General features: G+C 50.8%; 1 protein-coding gene across 1 annotated transcript in view; it reads right to left on the bottom strand.

Annotated features, from left to right (window-relative positions):
• Window positions 1-23,296, bottom strand: part of PARD6G (par-6 family cell polarity regulator gamma) — a 106,203-nt gene extending 82,907 nt beyond the window's left edge. The window contains exon 1 of the mRNA XM_004280026.3: window positions 23,084-23,296. Within this exon, the coding sequence (XP_004280074.1) occupies window positions 23,084-23,155 (72 nt within the window). The 5' untranslated portion in view covers window positions 23,156-23,296. The remainder of the gene's footprint in view (window positions 1-23,083) is intronic.
• Between the last annotated feature and the right edge of the window lie 2,319 nt (window positions 23,297-25,615).

The following is a 25,615-nucleotide window of genomic DNA, read 5'->3' as shown; positions in this document are numbered from 1 at the left end:
TCAACATCGACAGTGATAAGCCATGTTGACGGCATGTGCCCTTGATGTGGTGTGATGAAAATGACACTTCCTATAACCCCAGTATAATCATGAGAAACACAGCAGGCAAATCCCAACTGAAGGATAATCCACAAAGGATCTGACCATTACTCCTTCAAAGTGCTGAGGTCGCTGCTTGAGCTGCTACAACAAAATACCGTAGCCTGGGAAGTTTAAACGACAAATATTTCTTCCTCACAGTTCTGGAGGCTGGGAAGTCCAGAATCAAGGTGCTGGCAGATTCAGCATCTGGTGAGAGCTCTCTTCCTCATTTGCTGATGGCCGCCTTCTTACTGTGTGTCCTCACATGATGGAGAGCTCATGCATCTTTTCCTCTTTTTATAAGGACATTAATGCCATCATGAGGCTTCTACCCTGATAACCTAATCTAACCCTAATTACCTCCCAAAGGCCTCATACCTCCAAATACCTAGAGTCAAATTGGGGATTAGGGCTTCAACATATGAACTGAATTCAACATTCAATTCACAGAGGTAATAAAAAACAATCAAAGTCAGAGAAATTGTCATGGTCAAGAGGAGCCTAAGGAGACATCACACAAATATGATGTGGTATCCTGTACAGGATTTTGAAACATTAGGCTAAAAAGAATACTAGGTGAGAACTAAGGAAAAATAAAGTATGTATTTCATTTAAATGTATCAATATTTACAGACTATAACAAATGTACCATTAGATTTTATTTTATTAACATTAGACGTTAATAACAGAGGAAACTAGATGTGGCACATATATGGAAACTCTCTGTGCTATCTTTGTAACTTCTCTGTAAATCTAAAGCTGTCCTAAAATTAAAAGTTTATTTTTTAAAAGTATGACAAGGGAATACTACTAATAACTGTGTGTCAACAAATTTGATAACCGAGATGAAAAGGACAAATTGCTAGAAATACACAGATTACCAAAACTGACTCAACAATAAACAGACAATCTGATTAAACTTATTGCAAGGTATTTATTTAATTTTCAAACTGCCCACAAAGAAAAGCCGATGCCCATATGGCTTCACTGGAGAATTCTAGTAAACATTTACAAAAATAGTACCAATCCTTCACAAATCTTCTAAAAAGTAAAAGAGGAAGGAACATTTTCCAACTTATTCTATGAAGTCAGTATTAACCCTGGCAAAGCTAGAAAAAGACATTACAGGAAAAGAAAACAACAAATCAATATCCACTGTGAACAGAAACACAGAAATTCTCAACAAAATACTAGCAAGCTATATCCAGCAAAGGACTATATAGAAAGGACAATACATCATGACCAGTGAGATTTATCACAGGAACACAAGGTCAGTTTAACACCTAAAAATCAATGTAGTATATAATAGTAATAAAGAGCAAAGCCACGTGATCATCTCAAAAGATGCAGAAAGAGCATTTGACAAAATCTAACACCTTTTAATGATCTAAAATACTCAATGAATTAGGAATATAAGGGGACTTCTCCACCCTGATAGAGGGCATCTAAGAAAACTCACATGTAACCTCTGGAAATTAATAAAGGAGACCTCAACTAAAATTAGAGTCAGGAATGACCTGTAGAGGGAGCTCTCACGCATTCTCACTCACCATCATTTGCATGCCCTGAATTTCATGTGTATGCCCCACAGGAAGAAGCATACCTTGCACTCCCAGACAGGAAGTGACTACATTACTATCCCAAAGGAAGAATTTCTCCTTGCTCAGCAACAGTTCAGCCAATGAGAAACATCACAGCTCGACCAAGGAGAAGCCATCACCATCCTGAACTTCTACCTTCCTCCAATGAACTTTCATTTAGAACAACCCCTGCAGCTTCCCCATTTTCCCCATAAAAGCAGACTCCCTTTGTTCTCTGGACATGCCTGTGGTTTGCCATAGACTGCATGTCTCAAATTGCAATTTTTTTGCTGTTCCCAAACAAACCCTATTTGTTGGTAAAGTAACTGCTTGTTTTAGGTTAACACCTCACACTTAACGGTTAAAGACAGAATGATTTCACCCTGAGATGAGGAACAAGAAAAGAATTTCCACTTTCACATCTACTATTTAACACTGTTCTACAGGTTCTACCAAGGCACTTAGGGAAGACAATAAAGGACATCCAGATTGGAAAGGAAGAATTAAAAATATGTCTGTCCCCATCTGGTATGTCCTTACATGTAGAAAGTCCTAAGGAATCTGGAAGAATTAATTATTAGACCTAATAGATGAGTTCAGCATGGTTGCAGGATACAGTATCAACACACAAATATAAATTTATTTCTGTACACTAGCAATAAACAATCTGAAAATGAAATTAAGAAAATTTCACTTACAATAGCATCAAAAAGGATTAAAGTATTTAGGAATAAATCTAATAAAAGAAGTGAAAGACTGGTACACTGAAAACTACAGAATAGTGTACAGAATACTGTTTAAAAATTAAAGAAGACCTAAATAGTGTGAGCACATATATGGACATCTAAAAAGGACAAAACAGAACAGCTTTTAATTCATAAAGTAAGACGACTAATACATTAACAACAATTCCCTGATGAGTTCCCATTTTGTCAAATATTTTTCTCAAAGTTACTGGCAGGTGTCTCCAGGGAGCAGATGGCTACCTATGGCATGAAAGGAACGGGGCGGGGGGGGGGAGGAAAAAAGATATTCAATGCTTATGAAGTGCAAGACTTAAGACTGTTAAGATGGCAACAATCCCCAACTTGACTGCAAATTCATTTCAAGCCCTATGAAAATCCTAGCCGCCCTTTTGCAGTAACTGGCAAGCTGTTCCTAAAACTTATATGGAAATGCAAGGGGCCCAGAAAAATCCAAAAGATCCTTGAAAAAGAAGAACAGGGAGGACTCACACTTCTTAATTTCAAAACTTACAGACTAATGCTGGCAAAGAAGTAGGCATATAATCAACATTATAGAACTGGGAGTCCAGGAAAGTAACCCTTATATTTGTGATCAATTGATTTTTGACAAGAATGCTAAGGCAATTCAGTAGTGGAAGAGAATAGTCTTTTCAACAAATGGTGCTGAGGCAATCTGATACTCACAGGTAAAACAATGAAGTTGGACTCCTACCTCATGTCATATACAGCTAAACTAAAACTGGATCACAGACGTAAATGTGAGAGCTAAAATTATAAAACTCTTAGAAGAATACATAGGATTAAACTTATTACTTCACTTAGGCAATGATTTCTTCGCTATCATACTAAAAGCATAAGCAACAAAAGAATAAATTAGATAAACTGGCCTTCATCAACACTGAAAGTGTTGTGCACCAACAAAGTGAAAAGATAATCTACAGACCGGGAGGAAAATGCTGCAAAAATATATAAAGACCCCTTAAAACTCAACAATGAAAAGACAAACAACCCTATTAAAATGGGCAAAGGACTTGAACAGACATTTCTCCAAAGAAGATATACACATAGCCAATAAACACATGAAAAGAGCTCAACATCATAAGTCATTAGGAAAATGCAAATCAAAACTGTAATAAGCCACCATTTCATCCACTATGATGACTACAATCAAAGAGATAGATGACAGGGACTTCCATGGCGGTCCAGTGGTTAAGACTCCACGTTTCCACTGCAGGGGGCATGTGTTAGATCCCTGGTCAGGGAACTAAGATCCCACATGCCATGAGGTGCAGCCAGAAAAAAAAAGAGAGAGAGATGACAATGTGTTGGTAAGAATGTGAAGGAGTCTGAACTCTCTCATACATTTCTGGTAGGAATATAAAATATGTGTCTGTTTTGGTAATCAGTTTGGCTCCTAAAAATGTTGAACAAAGAGTTGCCATGTGGCCCAGAAATGTCACCCCCAGGTATGTACCCAAGATTAATGAACACATAAAAACTTGCACACGAATGTTCACAGCAGCATCGTTCACAATAGCCAAAGAGTGAAGAGTATCCCCATGTCCATCAACTGATGAACGGATAAACAAAAAGTGGTATATACCCTATTAGTGAATATTACTCAGCCATAATAAGGAATGAAGTATGACACACGCAGCGACAAATTTGAACCTTGAAAACATTATGGTTAATGAAAGACGTCAGACACGTAAGACCACATACCGTATGATTCTATTTATATGAAATGTACAGAATAAGCAAATTCATAAAGAAAGTAGACTAGTGGTTTCTAGGGACTAGAAAGGAATTGAGAATGGCTGCTAATCGGTATGGGGTTTCTTTTTGGGGTGAAGAAAATGTTCTAAAATTAAATAATGGTAATGATTGCACAACTCTGTGAAAATACTAAAAACTACTGAATTTACACTTGAAAGGTATGAATTTTATTTCATATAAATTACAGCTTATAAGAGCTGTTTTTGTAACTTTCACTTCAAAGACTAAGTTTTTTAAACCGCCAATTGAAGGCTTATTGGCGGTTGCGTTGTGAAATATGGAAACCCCGGAAGACGGTGGTGGACTGGCTGGTGCACACGGAGGCTCGGCTTTTGCCCCAGGAAATCCCAAGAGACCAAGGGTCCAAGCATCGGCTGCCGGCACACCTCAGTTTAGAAGACGAAGACTTACAAAGAACTCAGGGAAGCCCGCCCCCCGCCCCACCGCCATTGCTGCTGGCCCTTGCAGAGGAGAACGGGATGTGAGACTTCGTCCAAGCTGGTAGGGCAAGCTTTTCCAGTTCGAATTGGTCCAACAGCGTAGAGCTGGTAGGGAAGACAGAGGGCAGGCACTCTGAACAGGGCAGAACTTGCCTCCTTCACACGCCCATCTCCACCCTGACCCCAAACTGCAAAAGGCCCTCAGTCCGTCTCATCCAATTTAGAAGCTAAAACTCCATATGAATGACGTTTTTGGAGCCACAGGGCTCTGGCAATACAAATGTATTTTCATCATTCAATGTCACGTGACTCCAAGGTTAGTTCATTACCATTACCATAATTATCTCTTACTTTCCAGGTTAAAAATATTAAAAATGTAAAATTTTCTTTTTCTTGATACCTAAGGAGTTCTCTCTACAGTTATCCACATGTTTAAACAAATCCTTTTTGTATGGAAAACATATTTAATTCAGAGCGTGAAAGGCTCATTTGGTGTGCACTGCAAGTCTTGTTAGCTGTCTTCACGCCCACAATTAAATCATAAGCTTCCCCAGTGGAAGTGCACTTCCAAGCTCCTATGCTGAGGGTCTCAGAGAGAGAGATTTGCCCAAGGCCATAGAGCTACTTGACTCCAGGCTGGAAATAAAGGCCATTTTCTGACTCTGCTCCTGTGTTCCCTCTGCAGCAGTGAGCTGCTGCCACTTCAAGCCGACCAAAAAGTTCATTCTTTTCACGACGGAAATCATGGTCCCAGGTTTCATCTTAAACTCACTTAGCTACTCTTTGCTTAAAAACTCTAAAATGGCACATTTTTGATAATTAAGATGCAGCTCTGGCGTAATACCATTCCCAGAGAAACTGAGTGAGTCAAGCAGCTGCCGTCCTCCTGTGGTCTAACACCAAAGGCAAGGGTAGGAGAATGATAAATGGTATTGTCTTCTCACCTAGGTCCTTTCCCACTGTTGTCTTTCTAACTAGGGAGGGCTCCTAGGGCCTGAACCCCACGTGATGTCCCTCAACGGCCCCCGGTGGGGGGCAACCAATCACCATTTCCATCAGTTGGGGGAAGGCTGTGGGAGGTAAAGGTGCACCCGTGGCTGTGTCTCTAACAGCTATATGGGGGCAGGAAACGCACCACACTACTGTGGTGCTTTCAAGCTGCCCCCTCTTAGATGTAGGCAGCTAAAACCCAGAGGCAAAGGGGCACTTGGTCACTCTTTGCCACAGCGTCTGAGTCAACCACCCCCAAGCCCCAGCTCACCTCCCCTTTCAGGTTGCCTTTCACAAAAAAGGGGAATTGAACTTTAAGGACAAAGGTCTGTAACTCTGAATTTCTATCCTCCTTCATCATTTCCTTAAGATACTCCGCTGTTTTTAAAAAAGCATCCTTTCCTCTCCTGCATGCAACTCACGGTAATCTTCGCCTCAGAGGCAGTCAGAAAAGCCGACCGCATGTGCCTGTGAACACAGTCACTCTGGAGAAACCAGCAAGATTCATGCTGGACCGAAAAAGGGGCGGAAACGTCAAGGGCTGGTGTCTGGTATGACACTTGAGTTGCCACTGGAGCCCAGGGCTCACTGTCCTGCGGCCGTTCCAGTCCTGCCTGGGCCAGGAGGGACAGCTGACTGAGAGAGCTCGGCGCTCGGGAGAGGACGCTCCTCCAGGCTTCTCCAACATGTGTGCTTTTTAAACAATTAGGATCACACAGTTTGGTACATTTATCTTTATGGTTTGAATGGGATAGAACCATACAGCTCAAAATTCAGAAGGAATCCCAGCCACCCAGTGTCCCCTGCACAGGAACCAATGATTTCAGTTGTAGTGCCTTCAAAAGGCATCTCCTGCATGTAAGAGCAATATCTGTGGCTTGTATCCATATTCCCTCGTTTTTAAACAGGAGCATACTGTATGCACTGGTCTACTCTATGCATTTTCCACTTATCTGCTGTACTTGAAAAACATTCTTTTACTGAACGCTTGTGGTCCTATGAGGTAGGTATCTCAAACTTGCACGTCATCTGGCTCCTGGCTTGTAAGGTGCCCACAAGGTGCCCACAGGGGCGTGATGAGGTATTGTCAGACTCACCAGGCAAGGCCAGAGGAGCCAGGCATTAAGGAGGAGTCTTTACCTGTTGAAATCTGCTTAGTGACTGAGTCACTTATAAGCTACCCCCAAACCCCAAGCAGCCACAAACTTTCAATTACCGTATGAGCGAAAGCAGGAACCTGCCACCAGACCACAAGCCCGTGAGGCAGGGTCTGTCTGCTGCAGCCTAGCATGGTCCCTGCTAGACGGTAGGCACTCAAATCTTTACTGAATTAATGAAATAAACCTGTGTTAACCAGCGTCAAAATAAAAGTCTATAAGCTGACATTACCGGACAAAACAGGAATGCAGCAGATGTGAGCACGGAGTCAGCAAGCAGGCCCCGCACCTCAGGCCAGCCCTGCCACATCCCAGCAACCTGAAGCTGAACGCCAGCCCGCCCCTGCCCGCCACGTGTCAGCACAGAAGTGAAGACACCTTCACCAGCAAAGGCACTGTTTCAATGAATATTTGCAAAGGGGTGTGACCTGGCAGGTGTAACACACTCTGGCTGTGCCTCTGCTTCAGAGGGTACAGCTCAACATCAAGTACCAGCTTTAGGACACAGAGGCTCAGGGGGTCTCAGTCAGACCCAGTGGCTGCCTGAAGGTGTGGCCTCCGCTAGAGACCACGCGGTGGGCACCTTGCATTTGCGGCAGGAAGGTAGACCCCGAGCCTCTAGGCCGCTCCCACCACTGCCCGCCCCACACCCTCCCTGCAGCAGAACTGACCCTAGAAAGAGGAGAACATCCGAGAAGCATCGTTTGCTTTTGCCGCTCCCTTTCACAAGAGAGGCCCCAAGAACCACCAGGACACTTTTACAAAAGTGTCGTTTCACGTGACATGTGTCTCTTCATTCATGTGAACTCACTCCTCCAAACTACCAAGTAGGAACTTTTTTTTTTTGATGTGGACCATTTTTAAAGTCTTTATTGAATTTGTTACAATGTTGTTTCTGTCTTATGTTTTGGTTTTTTTGACCTCGAAGCATGTGGATCTTAGCTCCCCGACCAGGGATAGAACCCGCACCCCCTGCACTGCAAGGCGAAGCCTTAACCACTGGACCGCCAGGGAAGTACCCCAAGGAGGAACTTATTCATTGAAAAAATATTTCCATGAGCTGGACTTTATAGCTTCAAAAAGCAAACTACGGTCTCCATTTTATCCCCACTGACCCTGGCATAGAGCAGGCACTCAAAGTACATCTGCTGAGTGGACAGCTAGTAATAAGGTATGGCCCCTGCTCTCACTCACGCAGAGAATATCCATGGAGAGGTTCCAAGAAGCAGGTACAACCCCTCACACTGGGGCACGTGAGTGAACAAAACAGAAAAAATGTCTGCCCTCATGAGACTTACATACTAGTGGGGAGGACAGACAGCAAACAGTAAAAATAGTTAATAAGCAGATCCTATAGCGTGTAGGAAAGCAGTAGGTGCCACGGGGAGAAGGAGAGAATGTAAGGAGATGGGCTGATGGAAGCTACACGTTTTCCATAACCTGCCGGACGCTACACAGGAGCACAGACCATGGCAGCTCAAAGGTCTGCTGGATCCCTTCCACAGGGCCTGGACAGGTCGCCCCGGTGCTACAGCTCTCTGGGCTTCAGTTATCCCATCTGTAGGGTGGGGCTACCTTAAGGTTTTATGCACACAGAGCAGGTTAGCTGCTTCTGACCACTGTAACAATTTAACCATTACTGTGAAAGCAGTACTTTCCTTCAAAAATCTTCAGGGCTAGACTCTTCCCAGTGATCCTGAGACTCTGCCCTAATCTTTAGGGACCAAGGAGGATGCTAGATGCTAAATCTTCTCATTCCAATCCCCACTGACTGCTCCCTGGCAGCGGCCTGGGGCTGAAGCACCCAGGATTCCTCTGCTCATTTTCCTATTGTAAAATGTGTTTCTCTTGAAGATACCCGAGGGTTATCCAGGGGGCTACTATGTTCTTCCACACACGAACGACCCCTTATAAGTAAAGGCTGTCTTACAACGCAGACTTCAAACGACGCACACACGTTACCCAGCCTTCTCACTGCAGGAAGCGACCCGGCCCAGCACCCTGGATCCTGCGGTAGAGGCTCCACCCCCAGGCGACCCCACCCCGGGGCACCACCCCATACCAAGGCCACCACCCCCGGCCTCTCAGGTGAGAGCAATCACAGGAAGAGAAGCACAGGTAGATTCTGATAGAAAATCTTCATCAAAATACGGTGAAAAACGGAAACTGTAAAAGCTCGTCAAACAGACGAAGCACGCGCGCGGGATGAAACACGATGAAGCCAACACGCGCAGGATGAAACACGATGAAGCCAGCAGAGGTGCTGCTTTAGCGCTCAAGGAAGCCTTTACAGTATGGACAGTGAAAGAAAACACACCCAACGGTAAATCCACAGTGTGATCCCAATCAGGTTGAAAATTACTTGGGTGCAACTCAGAACAAAGCAGCAAGGCCCCCCCGGGCCTGGGACTCCTGCCTAGGCCAAGAGCCCAGGGAGCGGTGTACACCCGGCCCAACTTTGGCCAGTGAAACCAGGCTCTCTGGGCTGGGCCCAGGCACAGGGAATCAGAATCTGCATTCTAACAAGATTCCCAGTGACCCAGGTGCACACTAAAGTCTCAAAAGCAGTGTCATAAACATCCCAGTAAGCATCTTGCCAGTAACCACTATGGGCTACTTTTTATTTTTTTGCGGTATGCGGGCCTCTCACTGCTGTGGCCTCTCCCGTTGCGGAGCACAGGCTCCGGACGCGCAGGCTCAGCGGCCATGGCTCACGGGCCCAGCCGCTCCGCGGCATGTGGGATCCTCCCAGACCGGGCCACCAACCCATGTCCCCTGCATCGGCAGGCGGACTCCCAACCACTGCGCCACCAGGGAAGCCCTGGGCTACTTTTAGTACTCATTCATTCATTCAACAAGATTTCACTGAACGCCCAATACGGGCCAGGCCCTGCGCCAGTGATGAGCGTCTTCGTGAGGCTGATGGTTTAGCTTGAGAGCCCAACACTGAGACGCTGAACAGTAATCACATGCGCAAATGTGTAATGACAAACTGAGAAACGTAAACGAAGAAGCAGCATGACACAGGCCCTGGTTTAAACTGTGCGCACGAGGAAAGCAACAAACAGATGGAGAAGGGGCTGCAGCACATCACCCACGTGTGGCCCGAAGGAGGTCCCAACAGCCCAGGCACCGGGGGGCAGGACCTCACTGTGTGCACCAGGAGGCTGCTGGGGCAGCCCTGTGGGCTGTGACCTATGGCCTGCTCTTCATCGGGGTGGGTCCTGGAGTCACAATCAACACGACATTCCAACCATAAAAGATCTCAGGAGTGTACATTCATAGGGTAAACGCCAGCACCTCGGGACCATTTCAGGACGGGGCCAAGGAACATGTATGTGTACACAGCATGCCACGTGGAAAACCGTGGAGAGACCTCCATTTATGGGATGATCAGGTAGCACAGGCTGTCGTCCTAACGAGGCATCTGTCAGAGCGTGGGACCTGCCATGGGACGACCTCCTGGGCTGACACGCTGGGACAGTTTACAATCCGGCCACAGACCTGTGAGTCAGATGGGGCGGAGCCTGGCCCCTTGCTGTGCCCCATCCACCCACCTCAATTCACAGCAATGGTACAGCTGTCAGCACCTGCACAACTGCTCAGACAAGCACCAATTCCTGCATGAGGCTGCCAGACAGCTGCTGGGGACTGAGAACCCACTGCACTTGTGGTCACCTCTACGAGCCCCACGTGTGCTCCAGACAGGTGGGCACACACTCCTCTGCTCACGAATGCGTGACCGGCACCCGTGGACCCAGTACTGCTAAATGTAGCGGTGGGGCAGGGTTGAGAATGGAGGAGAGATTTAGGAATATGGCCTGTGGTCCCTGCCTGGCAGGGGTTTCCACTGTGGTAGAGGAGGTGTGGTGGGCGCCAAGCTTTGAGTGCATGCTCTATGTGACCCTGACGGCGACCCTGAGGTGTCACTGTTCCCATTTTACAGACCAGGAGACTGAGGCCTGGAAGGATTCCATAACAGTGCACGGGTACAAGGCTAGTAAATGAAGGCACTGAGGCTAATACAGGGGAGAATTTAGACAAGACCTAAAGAGCGCCCATGGTGTGGGTGAGAATTCCAAGGGACAGGGACGCCCTACGTGGGAAGGGACGGCACCCAGACCAGCTGACAGCGTGGACAAAGGGGGGCCATGGTGGGGTTAGCAGCATGAACCAGAGTCGGGCTGCTCTAGAAGCTGGGGGTAAACATGCAGGGAGACCCTGGTGTTGAGGTGGGGCTGGCGGACTGGAAGGTCCACCTGGGCCAGAGTGTGGAGGCAAATGCCAGGGTGCTCATCTGTCTTTGCCTTCACAGAACTTTCCTGGAACAGAAATCCGCTCAGGCAGAGGACTGGAGCCCCAGCCTGAGTGGGGAGGCAAGGTCACGTTCGGACATGAGCTCAGGGTGCATGGAAAACCGTCAGTGTCCAGGGAGGGGATGGGCTGAGGCGGGACGCTGCCTGGGCCAGTGGTAGCTTATCACACAAAAGGCAGAGTCACGGAGAGCGAAGGCTCTGGACCAGTGTACTAGGTTCAAAGTCCTGACTCACCTTGACTGGCTGGGTGACTCGATAATTTCAACTTCTCCAAGCCTATCTCCTCCTTTGTAAAAGAGGGACAAAGCATATTCCTCGTAGGGTTGTTGTGAGAACTGGATACACATCCATGTGCTGCTCGGAGTGAGATTCCAGCAAACAGCAGCTGGTCACCAGCTCGCACTCGATCAGCTTTGCTCCCGGAGCTTTTGCTCTTCTTGGCCAAGCACGCATGGAGAAGTTTTGCACTGAGCTAGACCTTCCACACGCATTCCCAGGGCTGTACTGAGCCCTCCTCAAAGAGTCAGACTTGCCAGCATCATAAAGTGAGGCCTTTTGCCGGTGTGGGTTTATAAATGACAGAGCAGGAAGCTCGCGGGCCCCCAACAGCAGCGTTCCCTCCTTCAGCTGAGCCACCTTCCTGATTTCTGAATGCGAGTCACGGCTTCCATAGGCCCTGTCCCTTCCGCCACTGGCAGGCAGCTGTTGTTCAGGGCATTTTTCACAACGAAACCACCTTTTTATAACTCTGTGAGAGAAAAGCTGTGCTCAGGAGTGTGGCCCTAACCCCAATCTCTGCATGGGGACTCAGCGCTAAGCTGAGCAGGCGCTGCCCACCCCAGCCTTGCAATCCAAGGGGCCTCCACTGAGTCACATGTCCAGTGCGCTAGGGACCTGGGAGGTCACCGCTAACACTGACCACAGTTGCAAAGAGCCTCTGCAGTGCTACAGAGGAAAAGGCTCTCCCTGTACCCTCCCCATCTCCCTCCAGTCAGACTGTACACAGGCCAGAGCTCATGGGGCTGCCAAGGAGAGGGGATTTCACAGGATGCAGGAGGGATATTTAAGAAGCAGCACAGCCCTGAGCTGGTGTCCAGGAGGTGCTGGGGAGGAAGGTGGAGAGACACGTGCTGTGACTTCAGAGCACGTCTGGACCAGGTAGGTGTTGTGTGTCCTCCATGAGGTGGAGCCAGGGGATAATAACTAGATGGGAAGCAGGACGGCACAGCAAGTGAGAGTTTAAGATCTGATTCTGCCACTTGGCTGGGGCCTTGGCTGGGCGAGCTAACAGCCTGGTCAAGACCCCAGGTCCTCCCCTCTACAGCCCATGTATAAGGTGTCAGGAGCGTCAAGGAAACATCTGTGACGAGCACCCGGCAGAAGGGCCGGCAGGAAGCTGGTACACAGCCGATGCTCCGAGAAGGGAAGCTGCAACCATGAGACGCCACTGAAACTGACGAGAGGTCATACCTGCCCGGACTCTCCTCCAGGTGAGGTGACCTGGGTGGCAACTGCTCCCACCAGTCTGGACCTAGCTCCTGGGGCAGGGAGGGAGCCCAGAGACTGTGCGTTCCCCAGAACCTCACTCCAGGAAGGACTGCAGGGCAACCCCGATAGCACATGCTTGCTCACTCTCAAGGGCTGGTCCCTGCGGATCCTCGGCCTGGCGGTGACCAGAGTCTGTGACCCACCACCGGGTGGGCTGAGAGGAGGCACCACTGACCAGCAGTGCGGTCGCATTCCTGGGAAACTGCTCCCAGTTCGGGGCGGCGGTGCACAGGACCGGTGACTCCGAGCTCGAGACGAGCAGGGACAAAGCTGCTCCAGGGCAGCTCCTCTCCGGAGAACCCGACACACTGCTGCCCACAAGAGCGTCCAGACGTACGGGCTTCTGCATCCCCTTCCAGGCCAAAGGAGCACGTCCTTGTGCAATCCGGGTGCCCCACGCGTCCTGCACCTGTAGCTGCTACCAGGAGCCAGGGGCCACCTCCTCCTCTGTGTGAAGGACCTTCGTGCAGGCAGAGTATTTTGCCCCACAGCAGCAGCCCGTCATTATTCCAGGCCAGCGAGGGAAGTAAGGGCAGGGCTTGTGGGTGGGGAAGCAGTCGCTCAGGCCCCCAAGCGTGGAAAACAGGACGCGAACATTCCTTTAGTCTCCCAGTTCCTCTAGCATAGCTGACCATGGAAAGACAGCCGCTTAATGGTCCTCACAGGTCTTTTCCACAGCCCTTAACCAGGGACCCCAGGGTCCTTCCACGGCAACACGCACCCCGAAAGGAGGCCGTCGGGGGCGCTTTCTGCCCCTGTGCATCAGTGCCCCACGTCCTGTCTCGGAAGCAAATACACAGAGAGATCTGCTCTGTAGACTGACGGACATACAATCCAGCTTTCGACAGGCACACTCACGCCGTGAAACGGAAAATAAACATGCCGGATCACTAGGCAGGACTTTCAGGGAGAGCAAAGTAATTCCCGAAGGCAAAGGGTGCAGCTCACCAACATCCTCAGGTGTGTGAGTGGTGAGCTGCAGGGCGACACAGGGACACCCCTAGGTGAAGGCCACGTGAAGCTCCTGGCTCCACAGTCCGCCACGGTCAAGGCCGCCGTGGGGGTCTTCGTTCCGCGTGGGAAACTCAGACAGTTTTCAAAAGGACAACTGTGCACCGTCACCAAAGAGACTGTGGCAGAGGTAGAGAACAAGCGTACGGACACCAAGGGGGGAAGTGGCGGGGGGGGCGGTGGTGGGCTAAACTGGGAGATTGGGATTGACATGTACACACTGATGGGTATGAAACAGATGACTAATAAGAACCTGCTGTATAAAAAATAAATAAACTTCAAAAAAAGAAAGAGACCGTGACACGAGCTGTCCTGGACCCGTCAAGCAGCACCAGGCCCGTCCTTGTTCGTGTCATGTCTCAGTTTCTCCCCGAGCACCTGGCCCACCAGAAGGGCCCACGCAAGGTAGTATGGGGTAAAGCGGGGCAGAGGAAGGCAGGACAGCAGCAACTCAAACTGCAGAATTAAATGAAAGACCGGGGCGGGGGAGGGGGGGCTTCCCTGGCGGGCCAGTGGGTAGGACTCCACACTCCCGATGCAGGGGGCCCGGGTTCCATCCCTGGTCGGGGAACTAGATCCCGCGTGCGTGCCGCATCTCAGAGCCTGCGTGCCACAACTGAGAGTCTGCGTGCTGCATCTCAGAGCCTGCGTGCCACAACTGACAGTCTGCATGCTGCATCTCAGAGTGTGCGTGCTGCAACTAAAGATCCCGCGCGCTGCAACTAAGACCTGGCACAACCCAAATAAATAAATGCATAAATATTTTTTAAAATAAATAAAGGAAGGACTAGGAAGGCCCTTCAATTCTGTAAGACAAATTCCTCATTTGTTTGGATTCAGTAATCAACAACCTATTAATAAGCTGTGGCTCAAGGCCTTCGGGAACTCCTTAACCCTCAGAACCCTACAACAGCTGCTCCACCCAAATCCACCCAAGTCCAGGGTCGGAGCCCGCACACCTGACGCTCCAGAAGAGCCACAGTGGGCTGTGCGCTAGCCTGACGAGGGCCTCCGCCAGCCGGCCCCCAGCAGCATAGAGAACGGCTAGTGAAACTCACAAGCACACTGAAGGGGAGCTCACAGGAGGCTTTGGCTGCCTGGACCTCCAGCAACACAGATGGATGCATAAGAATACTTTTTTTTTTAGCATCTTTATTGGAGTATAATTGCTTTACAATGGTGTGTTAGTTTCTGCTGTATAACAAAGTGAATCAGTTATACATATACATATGTTCCCATATCCCCTCCCTCTTGCGTCTCCCTCCCTCCCACCCTCCCTATCCCACCCCTCTAGGTGGTCATAAAGCACCGAGCTGATCTCCCTGTGCTATGCGGCTGCTTCCCACTAGCTATCTATTTTACGTTTGGTAGTGTATATATGTCCATGCCACTCTCTCACTCCGTCCCAGCTTACCCTTCCCCCTCCCCGTGTCCTCAAGTCCATTCTCTACGTCTGCGTCTTTATTCCTGTCCTGCCCCTAGGTTCTTCAGAACCATTTTTTCTTAGATTCCATATATATGTGTTAGCATACGGTATTTGTTTTTCTCTTTCTGACTTACTTCACTCTGTATGTCTCTAGGTCCATCCACCTCAATACAAATAACTTAATTTCGTTTCTTTTTATGGCTGAGTAAAATTCCATTGTATGTATGTGCCACATCTTCTGCACAAAGGAATACTTTGAATCCATAAAAAACAGATCTCTGAATGCACACAACACGGATGGACCCTGCGGACACAGACTGCATTGTGACATCGCGCCTGACGACCAGCAGGCTCATCTCTGGTGACAGAGACCCTGCTGGCGGTTACACTGGGGATGGGGGCTGACTATACAGCGCACGAAGGCACTTCCTGAAAGCCGAAATGTCCCACACTGTGTGCACAGTGCTCACCGGGTGTGCAAACATGTAAAATTTCATCAAGCCACACGCCTGAGGTTAGTGTACTTCACTGTCACACACACCGCACTCCACACAGGAGAGATTCCCTGGTGTGAGGCGGCGCTGGAACAGTTTCCTGAAAAGGCAGCTGTTTCAGCCTTGAGGCATGGCAGAGCTTCCTGCATAAGTGTAGGAGACGATCGGGTTGCAGACGGTCAGCCCGTGGACCTGGGGAGGGTGACAAGCCCGTGGACCTGGGGAGAGTGACAAGCTAAGAACTTAACAGGGATGGGCCATGCAGGAGGCTCTGGGTGCTTTCCACACTCCTTAAGCGGCAAAAGCTTTTTTTTTACTTCCCTCGAGTAAAAAGCTACACATATACCCCAAAATACAGAGCGCATGCTCTGGCTGGGGATGGTGAGAGGAGCCCACCCGCTTGGTCTCCTCTGCCAGCAAGCATCTTTGCAGAGCCCCAGAGGAACACAGTCTTGACGAGTCGGAGAGACGGATGGTGGGGTGCGGGACACATGTCCCTGGCCCCCAGGAACCTGGGAAGCACTGAACTTAGGGGACAGGGAAAGGAGGCATCGAAGGTAACTGCTGTCCCAGCTGTAACAGTGAGAGCCCTGTCCTGCTACCCCTATCCTATGCGTAATACAGGGCTGCCCAGGCAGCTCTGGCAGAGGAAGCAGGTAGGGCCAATGGGGTTTACAGGGAAGAGGGGTGGGCAGCACTCGTGGAGATGCACAGGAGCTGGTTCTGACGACATGCCCCGAGCTGGGCCCCTGCAGCTCTCAGCCTACAATTTAGCACTAAGGAAATAAGGAGACACTAACAACAGCAGCGGTGTCCACGTGGACTTTTAAATCAGCTTCCTTTGAACTTCCAAATTTTCTCTTCTTTGTTCAGCTCATCTGCTACCCCGTTCTCTCCCTTCCCCTCCGGGGCACTAGCAGGCAGATGACAAGGCCCCTGACCCCTCTCAGAGATGCCCTGGGAATAAGTCAATTGGTGAATCCAGCTTTGGTCACCTGCCCCAAAAAGCAGTTCTTTTTGAAAGTACCCTGACAGACCACTTCTGAACTAGCAGCTATCAGGAAAATCATCTGATTTCAACTCAACTAACATTTATTGGGTACCTACTGCATGCAAAGCACTGCTTGTCACATTTTAGCCGCCGAACGTTTTCCCTGGAGCGTGCTACTGAGAAAGGCAGCACAGGGAGAGAGCTAGAGTCCCCAGATGCGTACAAGTGGGGACCAGAGCCCAGCTGCTTCTGGAAGCAAGGAGGGGAGAAGATGCTCTGACTCATCTCAAAGCAACCCGTGGGGGCACCGCTGTTGCTGACGCCAGAGAAGATAAGAGCAGCTCCTGGATGCCCGAGCACTGACTGCTCTTGCTATGTGGGCAAGACAGCCAGGATGCACCGGAAACCTCTGGTCTCAGGATGTGAAACTGTGGATTTGGTGATACTTCGGATATCAGAATGAAGGACCCCCGCATCCACCCACTCCGATATGCCCATCAGTGACTGATCCTTCATTGGATCATAAGTTTTTAAGGTGAGGATACTGGCTGTCTTGGTTACCTTTGTACCGCAGCACGAACCCCACACCTGTCACACTGTAGTTGCTCAGTAAATGAATACATCAATGGATGACAGGCTTTTAAGAATGACTACTGAACACTGGACTTCCCTCAAGGCCACACGGCTAGAAACTGCTCCCGGATGGAAGAAAAGTAGAGCTTCCTCCCCACAAAGCACTAGGCCTAACCCTTCCAAACTCCAGATCCAGACAGCCCGAGAGGGACTGCCTCATTCTACACGGGGTGAGCTGTGAACACTTGCGTCAGTATCCGGACCTGGACTTGAGGGCTTGTCAGAGGGAGAGGGGCAGCAGTCCTCCTCCAACAGGGCCACAGACCGCTCATGGTAAAGAGCATGGGGTCTGGAGCCGAACTGCCTGAGCTCCCTGACCTGGGCCAGGTTAGTGGAGCCACCTTGACGTTTCAGTGTTCTCTCGTGTAAGGGAGGTTATAACAGAACCCATCCGGCAAGGCTGTGATGGGGACTAATGAATTATTATTTGTAATGTATTTAGAATATATATGTATGTGGTTAACCAAATACTAAGAAATACTTTGAATGCAACCTATACACAGAGGGCAGCACCCAGCCTGGACCATCTCTCTACCCCTCGTGTGTTCAGGGCAGCCTCAGAGGAGGGCTACCAGGTGTGTGTTGGGGCTAGAAAGGGGCACAGCACCTCACACTGCTCCCCAGGTTCACAGCTGAGGAGAAATCTGCCGAGAGGAAGTAGGGAGCCTATAAACATGGAAACAGCTAGTTGACCAAATGCAACCCCCAGAGCCCTGAGGCCCCTTTCACAGACGCCTCTGCCATCGTCATTCCAAGCTCCTTCCTTGCTTGTCTCTAAAAGTCCAGGAGGCCCCTTCACGGGAAAGGGGCAGGATGCCTCTCTATTTTCGCCGATTCAGGATGTGATTCACAAACATTAGAGCTTCTGACACCTAGAAGCAACCTTGAATGGTTGCATCTCCCAGGCCCTGACACTCCTTTCCTTCCCTAAAATTGGAAGAGCCCTCTATCTGAAATGTCATGGGTCCTAGGAAAGGGCTTGAACCCCTGCTAACTGGGGTGCCCCTAGGAACGCCCATAGGGCTTTCTGCTGCTCACGGGTCACAGACCCACAGGAGGTGGGCCGCAACACCATCCATGCCCACCAGACCGACACTCCCCACCTGGGTCCCTGATGAGAGTCTCCTCTAGATGCAACTTCCCAAGTCAAGTTACCGAACCTGTTTAAACACAGACATGCACGGATACAACAAAACCGGAATCTTAAAAGGGTGTAGCCAAACACAGAGGTGAGTCAAACTGTCAGGCGGTTCTCAACTGGCCCACAGGAGGCAAGTGCCCAGCCACCCCATGGGGAGGGCCTGGCCCAGGCTCCAGCCCCCAGATGGAAGGGCATGGCCAGGCAGCCGACAGCCTCAGCAGAGACACGATCTGGGACCACAGGGAACACTGTCACCTAGCACCATCTGCACTGACTGGAAAATCTCCTGGGACGAGCAGCTCCATCACTCAGTAGAAAATAAGAACACTAATCAAAAAAAAGAAGGGTGGAAGGAGACAGGCAGCTAAAAATAGACATAAAATAGCTAACAAATATAAGAATTTTCTATTCACTAATAACCCAAGAAAACAAATTAAATGGGGTGGTGTTTCACTTATCTAAATGGGATAGAATAAGAAAATACCCAGGACTGGAGGGAGGGAGAGGGCTAGATATGCAACAAGGTACACATGTATAGAAGAGACTTTCTGGAAGGAAATTCAGCAATATGTACTCAAAGCCTTAAAAATGTGCAGACTTTTCACTTAGTAATTTCACTTCTAGGAATCTGTCCTAAAGACATAATAAAAGTTCTGCATTGAATTAAGGGAATCAGTATTCTTTGTATACTTTTTCTGATATACATTCTATATGTACTCTTTATATAAAGATTTAAATGCAAAGTTGTTATTCACAGCATTGTTTATTCTAGGACAAAACTGGAAATAACCCAATAGGATATTAGTTAGATTAATTATGGTTTACACATAAGATGGAATACTACGTAGTCATTTCAAAACTATGTTTTCTAAAATTATTAATGACATGAGAAAACACTTCACTGTTAAGTTCAAGGCGGAAACTTGAAGGCTACAGAATAATATACCTATAAAATATGCCTCTGATTCTGTGAAACAAAGACATCTGCATGTATACATGCATAATAAAGGGTCAGAAGGACACGCGACCACACTTTGGATGTGAGAATTCCCCCTTGTGCCTGTTATGGTTTCTACATTTTCTACAATGATAATGTATTTGTTTAGAATGCAGAAAAGTCTCCAACATTATCTAAACCAAGCAGCCAAAACTGGATTAAAACCTTTAGAGGTGTTACTCTCCCCTCACACAATGAACACAACAAGCCATGGGGGTGTAAACACAGTCCTGGGTTCCTGTCACCAGCACCGTGACAAAGGCCGTAAGATGAGAGAAACACGGGGAAGGGGTCAGAGGATGCAGAAGGCTTGGCCTGGTGAAGACATCAGATGGGCCTTGTAGGAGAGGGTGGTCAGGATAGGGCAGATTCTTCGAGAAAACATTTCAGGTGGGGGGAAAGCCACATAAACGGGACCCAGAGGCTGAAGAGAACACGGATGAGGCCTGAGGGGTAAGGAAACCGGGACAACACGGGCCTCATTTAACACAGGGGCCTCCAGCCAGAGGGTGAGGGCTCAGTGAACAGCAGCTTGCGGACATGGGTAGCTGTGCTCCTCTAGGCTTTTCAGGCCTGTGGCTCGCAGTGGCCCCGGGCGGCCTTCTGCCTTCTCCTCAAACAAGTCATCCCCAATTACTCTGCCCCTGCAGACCCCTCCCCCAGTACTGGCCTTCCTGCTGCCCCTCTGATGGGCCAAGACTTGCTCCCCTCGGCCTGAAACATGCTCCTGCAGACAGCTGCACAGCCCCTCCCCACTGCAGGTCTTACAGGGAGAGAGGAAAAAGAGTGAGTGTGAAATGGCGGCCCCATGAACCAGAACTGGGGAGTCAGAAGTGCGTGCACCTAGAGGGGTGGGATAGCGAATGGTGGGAGGGAGACACAGAGGGAGGGGATATGGGGATATATGCATACATACAGCTGATTCACTTTGTTATAAGGCAGAAACTAACACACCATTGTAAAGCAATTATACTCCAAAGTGCAGAGAAATGCAGCTGGTGGGGAGAGAAATAGATGCATCAAGGTATTAAAACAGAAATGCTGGGGGAGAGCCAGGGGCTATAGGATGGGGAAGACCCACCAGGTCAAGATAATGTCTCTGCCTCCGACGCTTTGGGAACTGACCAGCTGTGGCAGATGGCTAATGCCAAAAATTCTGAGAGGATCAGATTTTCAGACCTGATATCCTGAAATGCCACAGAATCCTGACCTGCAGTGCTTAACTCTTACAATTGTGGGTGCTCTGCGGTTTAAAAGTACTTCACATTCATTACCTCATTTGATCCTGGGGGGCTAGCGGAATAGGTACAATGACCATTTTACAGATGAAATAACTAAGGCTCAGAACAGTTAAATAACTTGCCTGAAAACTCCAAAGGGTAGGTGGCAGAACCGGCCGGACTCAGCTCCCGGGCACCACTTTCTCCACATACAAACCCAGGTGTTACGGTGCTACCTTTAGATGGTGGAAAGACATCACTGTCGTAACGTCTGGCCTCCCATATTTTGACATCAGCAGCTGGACTAACGCTCCCTGCACAGATGGACTCCATGCGTGCAAGTATTCACTACCAAGTGGGTGGGTGGGAGGGCGTGTACAGACGCACGAGCCGCGTGGACCCTCTGGACAAACAGTAAGGCAAGCCCCCTCTTCCAAAAGGGCGGGGGTCAGTCGTGGTGCTGTGTGTATAACCAGCCAGCCCAGCAGGGCCCAGGCTGGTGTGGCCTGCCAGGGGTGCTCCCAAATTCAACCAAAACTCTCGCTCTGCCACTCACCCCCGGTGGAGCATTCAATGCATCTGCACTTGAACCCGGGCTTGGGCCATGGGGCAGTGCCCCTTCTTCACTGGGCAGTCAAGAAGGTGGGGCAGCCTGAGGCAACCCGCTGGGCCACCCGAACGCCCACAGCCCCCAGTTCCCCAGGAGAGGCAAAGGCAGATGCCTACTCTCCAGTCCCCAGGGGTCCTCACAGTGTCCATACTGCAGAACTGCAAGATAAGGCCTGGTGAGGGCATTTCCTCCAGGGCTGTCCCTCTGGACGGACCCTCTGGAGTTGAATCTGGTCAGGCAGCTGCAAGCCGCCCGTGGCTACTGAGCACAGGGGATGTGGCCAGTGAGACTCAGGAACAGCATGTGATGTTAATCACTTAGAACCAAACTGCCACTGTGAAAGGGCAGCAGGAGGTACCCTCGCATTCGAAGTGGTCTGTGTTGTGACCGTGCTGGGTCTCAAGAATGAGCACACGACAAAAGTGTGTGACCCAAAAACACCCCGTGAACAAGTCTGATAAGGTCCTGGATGTGACACTGTGATACAAGATGTTACCTTTGGGGAAGTCTCTGTATTCTTTTCCACAACTGCCTGTTAATCTATGATGATCTCAGAATAAACAGTTAAAACGAAACACCACACGGGCTCAGTGGCTACTGCAGGCGACAATGAGCTCCACAAAGCCACCTTCCCACTGAGTTGAAGAAATGTCAATTATTTGGGGCTCCCACTCACGCCTGTCAGTTCTTCTCCCCCACGCAACTCACAGCGGGCACTTCTGATTCCGGGGTGTGGGCACTCTGGGGCTAAAAGCGGGGAGGAGTGCAGGGCGAGGGTCCCAGAATTAGCACACGGGGTAGTTAGAGATGAGGGGTTCCTAAAAAGACTGTCCAACAAGATGGTGATGAAATGCCGCAACTCACTGCAGTGGGGTTCCCGCAGAGAATCCCCCGTCCTCGGAGGAAGCCCTGGAACTCCTACGCCAAAGCACCCCCCTTGCCCGGTAGGGGCAACCCAGGCAGGGGGCCGCCGGGTTCGTCTTCCCAGAGACCGGACCGGGGCACACACGCCCCGCGACCTAAGCGTGCGCAGAGTTGGAGGTCAGAGCCCACCCTCGGGTCCGGCCCCCTCCCACCAACCGCTCAGTTGCCTCTGCCTTGCTTGACCGAGGCGGGGGGCGCGCAGAGAACGGGCGAGAGCCGGATCCCAGGCAGCGGTAAGCTGGGCCCCCTCCCTCCAGGACCCTGAACAACTGCAACTCCTCCTCCGCCGCGGGGTCCACCACTGAGACCCTCGGAAACAAAAGCGTCTGCCGCGAAGTAGCCGCCCCCGCAAAGGGCAGAAGCGCCAGATCCTATCAGCCAATTACCCAAACGCGCACAGCAACCCGCAAGTTCGGGCACGCTGGGGCCGGGGCGCGAGCAGCGGGAGGGGCCGCCGGCCCGGCGCGCCCGGGCAATCTGGGCCTGGGGCGCGCCGGGAGGCTGAGGGACTGGTACAGAGGGCTGGGCCGGGGGCTGGGGGTCCGGTCCGGGGATCGGGGACCGGCTGCCCGTCTCCCCTCACCGATTCCGAGACTCCTCCGCAATGAAGGAGGCGGCGCGGCCAGGGCCCTCCCCTGGCCCGGGCCCCCGAGGCCCCTCCACGGCCCCGAATCCGAGCAGCCCCTGGGTCGCCCCGGAAATGTCGCCCCTCCACCGTGCGGCGCGCCGGGTCGCCGCCAGCTTGTGGAACAAAAGAGCCGCTCTCGCGAAGGGTCAGGCGGCCGCGCGGCCCTCCGAGCGCCGGGGCTCCAGCTGAACCCTATCGGGCTGCCGGGCTTTGTGCGCGCGCAGGGGCGGGAAGGATTGCGGGACCCCTGCACATCCCACGGACGGCGCCGCGTTCCAAAGTTGGCGCCGGCCTGTCTCGCACCTCCCAGTCCCCTTCGGGGTGCCCATTCATTCGCGGGGGTGGGGGGCGCAGACCGCCGGCCCCCGGCTCACCTTGCTCTTGACTTCCACCGCGCTGCAGTCGTAGAAGCGCAGGGTCTGAGACTTGTGGAAACTCCGGTTCATGGTTCCGGCCCCGCTTAGCCTCGTCTTCGCCCTCGCTCCTCGCTACGGGGGCTGCAGAAGGACCCTGGGTGCAATACCCACCGCCGCGGCCCCGACCCCGGCCCGCGCTCGCTCGGCCGCGGGGCAGCTCGAGTGCAGCGGCCCGAGCTGGGCTGGCCGCGCGCCTTGGGCACTCCAGGGGCCGCGCGCGGGAGGAGCAGGGGAAGCCGGCGCGCGCCGCCCCGAGGACCCGCCCCCCGAGCCCCAGAACCTACGTCCCGCCCCGAGCCCAGAGTATCCGCCACCAATCCCCGCCCCGCGCCCAGAGCATCCGCCGCCAATCCCCGCCCCGTACCCAGAGAACCCGGCCCCACGCCCCGCCCCGCGCGCCGACGACCTGCCCCGCGTCGCCAGCACTCGTACCCCGAGGACACGCCCGGAGCTCGGAGGGCACGCCCTCACGAGCCCCAAGGGCCCACGTCCTGCTCCGCGCCCCGTGGATCAGTCGCCTGTCCCCGCCCCGCGTCCCGAGGACCTGTTCCCCGAGGACACGCCCCACGCCGAGAAAACCGGCTCACGTTCCCGAGGACCCGCCCCACGAGCCTCAAGGCCCAGACTCGCGCCCTGAGGATCCACCTCCCGAGTCTAGAGGACACGCCCCCTGCCCCCGAGGACTCACCCAACGCCCCGCCCAGGGCTCGCCAACCCGGCCCCCCGAACCCGCCGTCAATCCCCGCCCTGTGCCCCGAAGACCCTCCCCCAGCCCCGCCCCGCGGGCCCGCCCCCAAAGACGCCGCGACCGGGTAGGTGCGTGCTCCAGTCCGCAAAATCAAGAGCGGGGAAGAGACGCCGCGCTGACCCACGCGGGGCGCCTCATTCCCACCTCGGCGCCCACGCTTTTTCTCCCTTGCTCGCTCCCGCCAAGATTTTGTTTGCCTCCACCCGTCGGCCAGGGAAGGGGACTGATCTAGGGTGATCTTTAACGTTGTCTTGGATAATAGGGGAATCATCGGAGGCGTGACGCCCTTGGGTCCACGTGTCCGTAGGAGCTGCCAGGTGGTAGATGGTCTGGGCGAAGGTTCTGCCGGAGGCAAACTCCTAATGCATAGTCTAGCATAGGCCGAAGTAAAGGGATAGGGAATGGTCAGAAGCATCGTATAGGCCTGTCTGATGAGAAGGAAGACTTCTGCCAAGGCTGGTAGAAAAAAGAACATGTTAGGAGAAAGAGGTCATCAGTTGTTAGCAATGACATGAGTACTTATTATCTAGAGAGATGGGGAAGTGGGGCTGCCAAAACCAACATCCTCGCTCTTGAGGAATTTGTAATGAAGTTAAGAACACAGGGCAAATAGGTGTTTCAAAATTATTATAAAGTATACGAGTTTACAATCCAATTTTAGTTTATTATATAACTTTTCTTAGTGTAAATTCATAGGAGGAAAAGGAAGAGGAAATACAAACATGCTAATTTAATTATTATACATACAGAAGGGTGTGTTAGTTAAATCTCTGGTTTTATATGTAATCAAGGACTTCCCTGGTAGCGCAGTGGTTAAGAATTTGCCTGCCAATGCAGGGGACACCGGTTCCATCCCTACTCCGGTAAGATCCCACATGCCGCGAAGCAACTAAGCCCATGCCCCACAACTACTGAGCCTGCGCTCTAGAGCCCGTGAGCCACAACTACTGAGCCCGCGTGCCACGACTACTGAAGCCTGTGCGCCTAGAGCCAGTGCTCCACGACAAGAGAAGCCACGGCAATGAGAAGCCTACGCACCGCAACGAAGAGTAGCCCCGGCTCGCTGCAACTAGAGAAAGCCCACGTGCAGCAACGAAGACCCAACGCAGCCAAAAATAAATAAAAAATAAATTTCTAAAAGAAAAATTAAACTACGTTAAAAAAAATAAATGTAATCAAGAACAAATTTAGAAAACAATATAACCCCTCAAATTTTCAGAACAGTTTATGTATATATACATATATATATATATAGAGAGAGAGAGAGAGGGGTGTGAAACGAATGCAAACACGTGAAATACTTATTAAATTCTATAGACAGAAAAAATAACACAGTAAATAGGAACTGTGAGCATATATATATATATATATCATATATATACATCTGTCATGCCTATAAATGTGAGTGAGATAAAATTCACCTATTTTAAGACTTTCAGATTTGTTCACTAAGTAATACCCAGTCAAAAACAGCAAACAAGAGGGGCCCTCCCTGACGGTCCAGTGACTCAGACTCCACGCTCCCAATGCAGGGGGCCCATGTTTGATCCCTGGTCAGGGCACTGGATCCCGCACGCCACAACGAAGATCCCCAAGGGGCAACGAAGATCCCCGCGTGCAGCAACTAAGACCCGACGCAGCCAAATAAATATTTTTTTAAAAAACGGTAAACAAGAGACATAACTACAACAAAGTGACATAGAAAGGATGAAATTTAAAATACCAGTAAAAGAGAGAAAATG

The sequence above is a fragment of the Orcinus orca genome, chromosome 15 (assembly GCF_937001465.1).
Source record: "Orcinus orca chromosome 15, mOrcOrc1.1, whole genome shotgun sequence".
NCBI classification, from domain to species: domain Eukaryota; kingdom Metazoa; phylum Chordata; class Mammalia; order Artiodactyla; family Delphinidae; genus Orcinus; species Orcinus orca.
The sequence above is the reverse complement of the archived record's forward strand: the minus strand, read 5'-3'. Positions and strand labels throughout refer to the sequence as shown.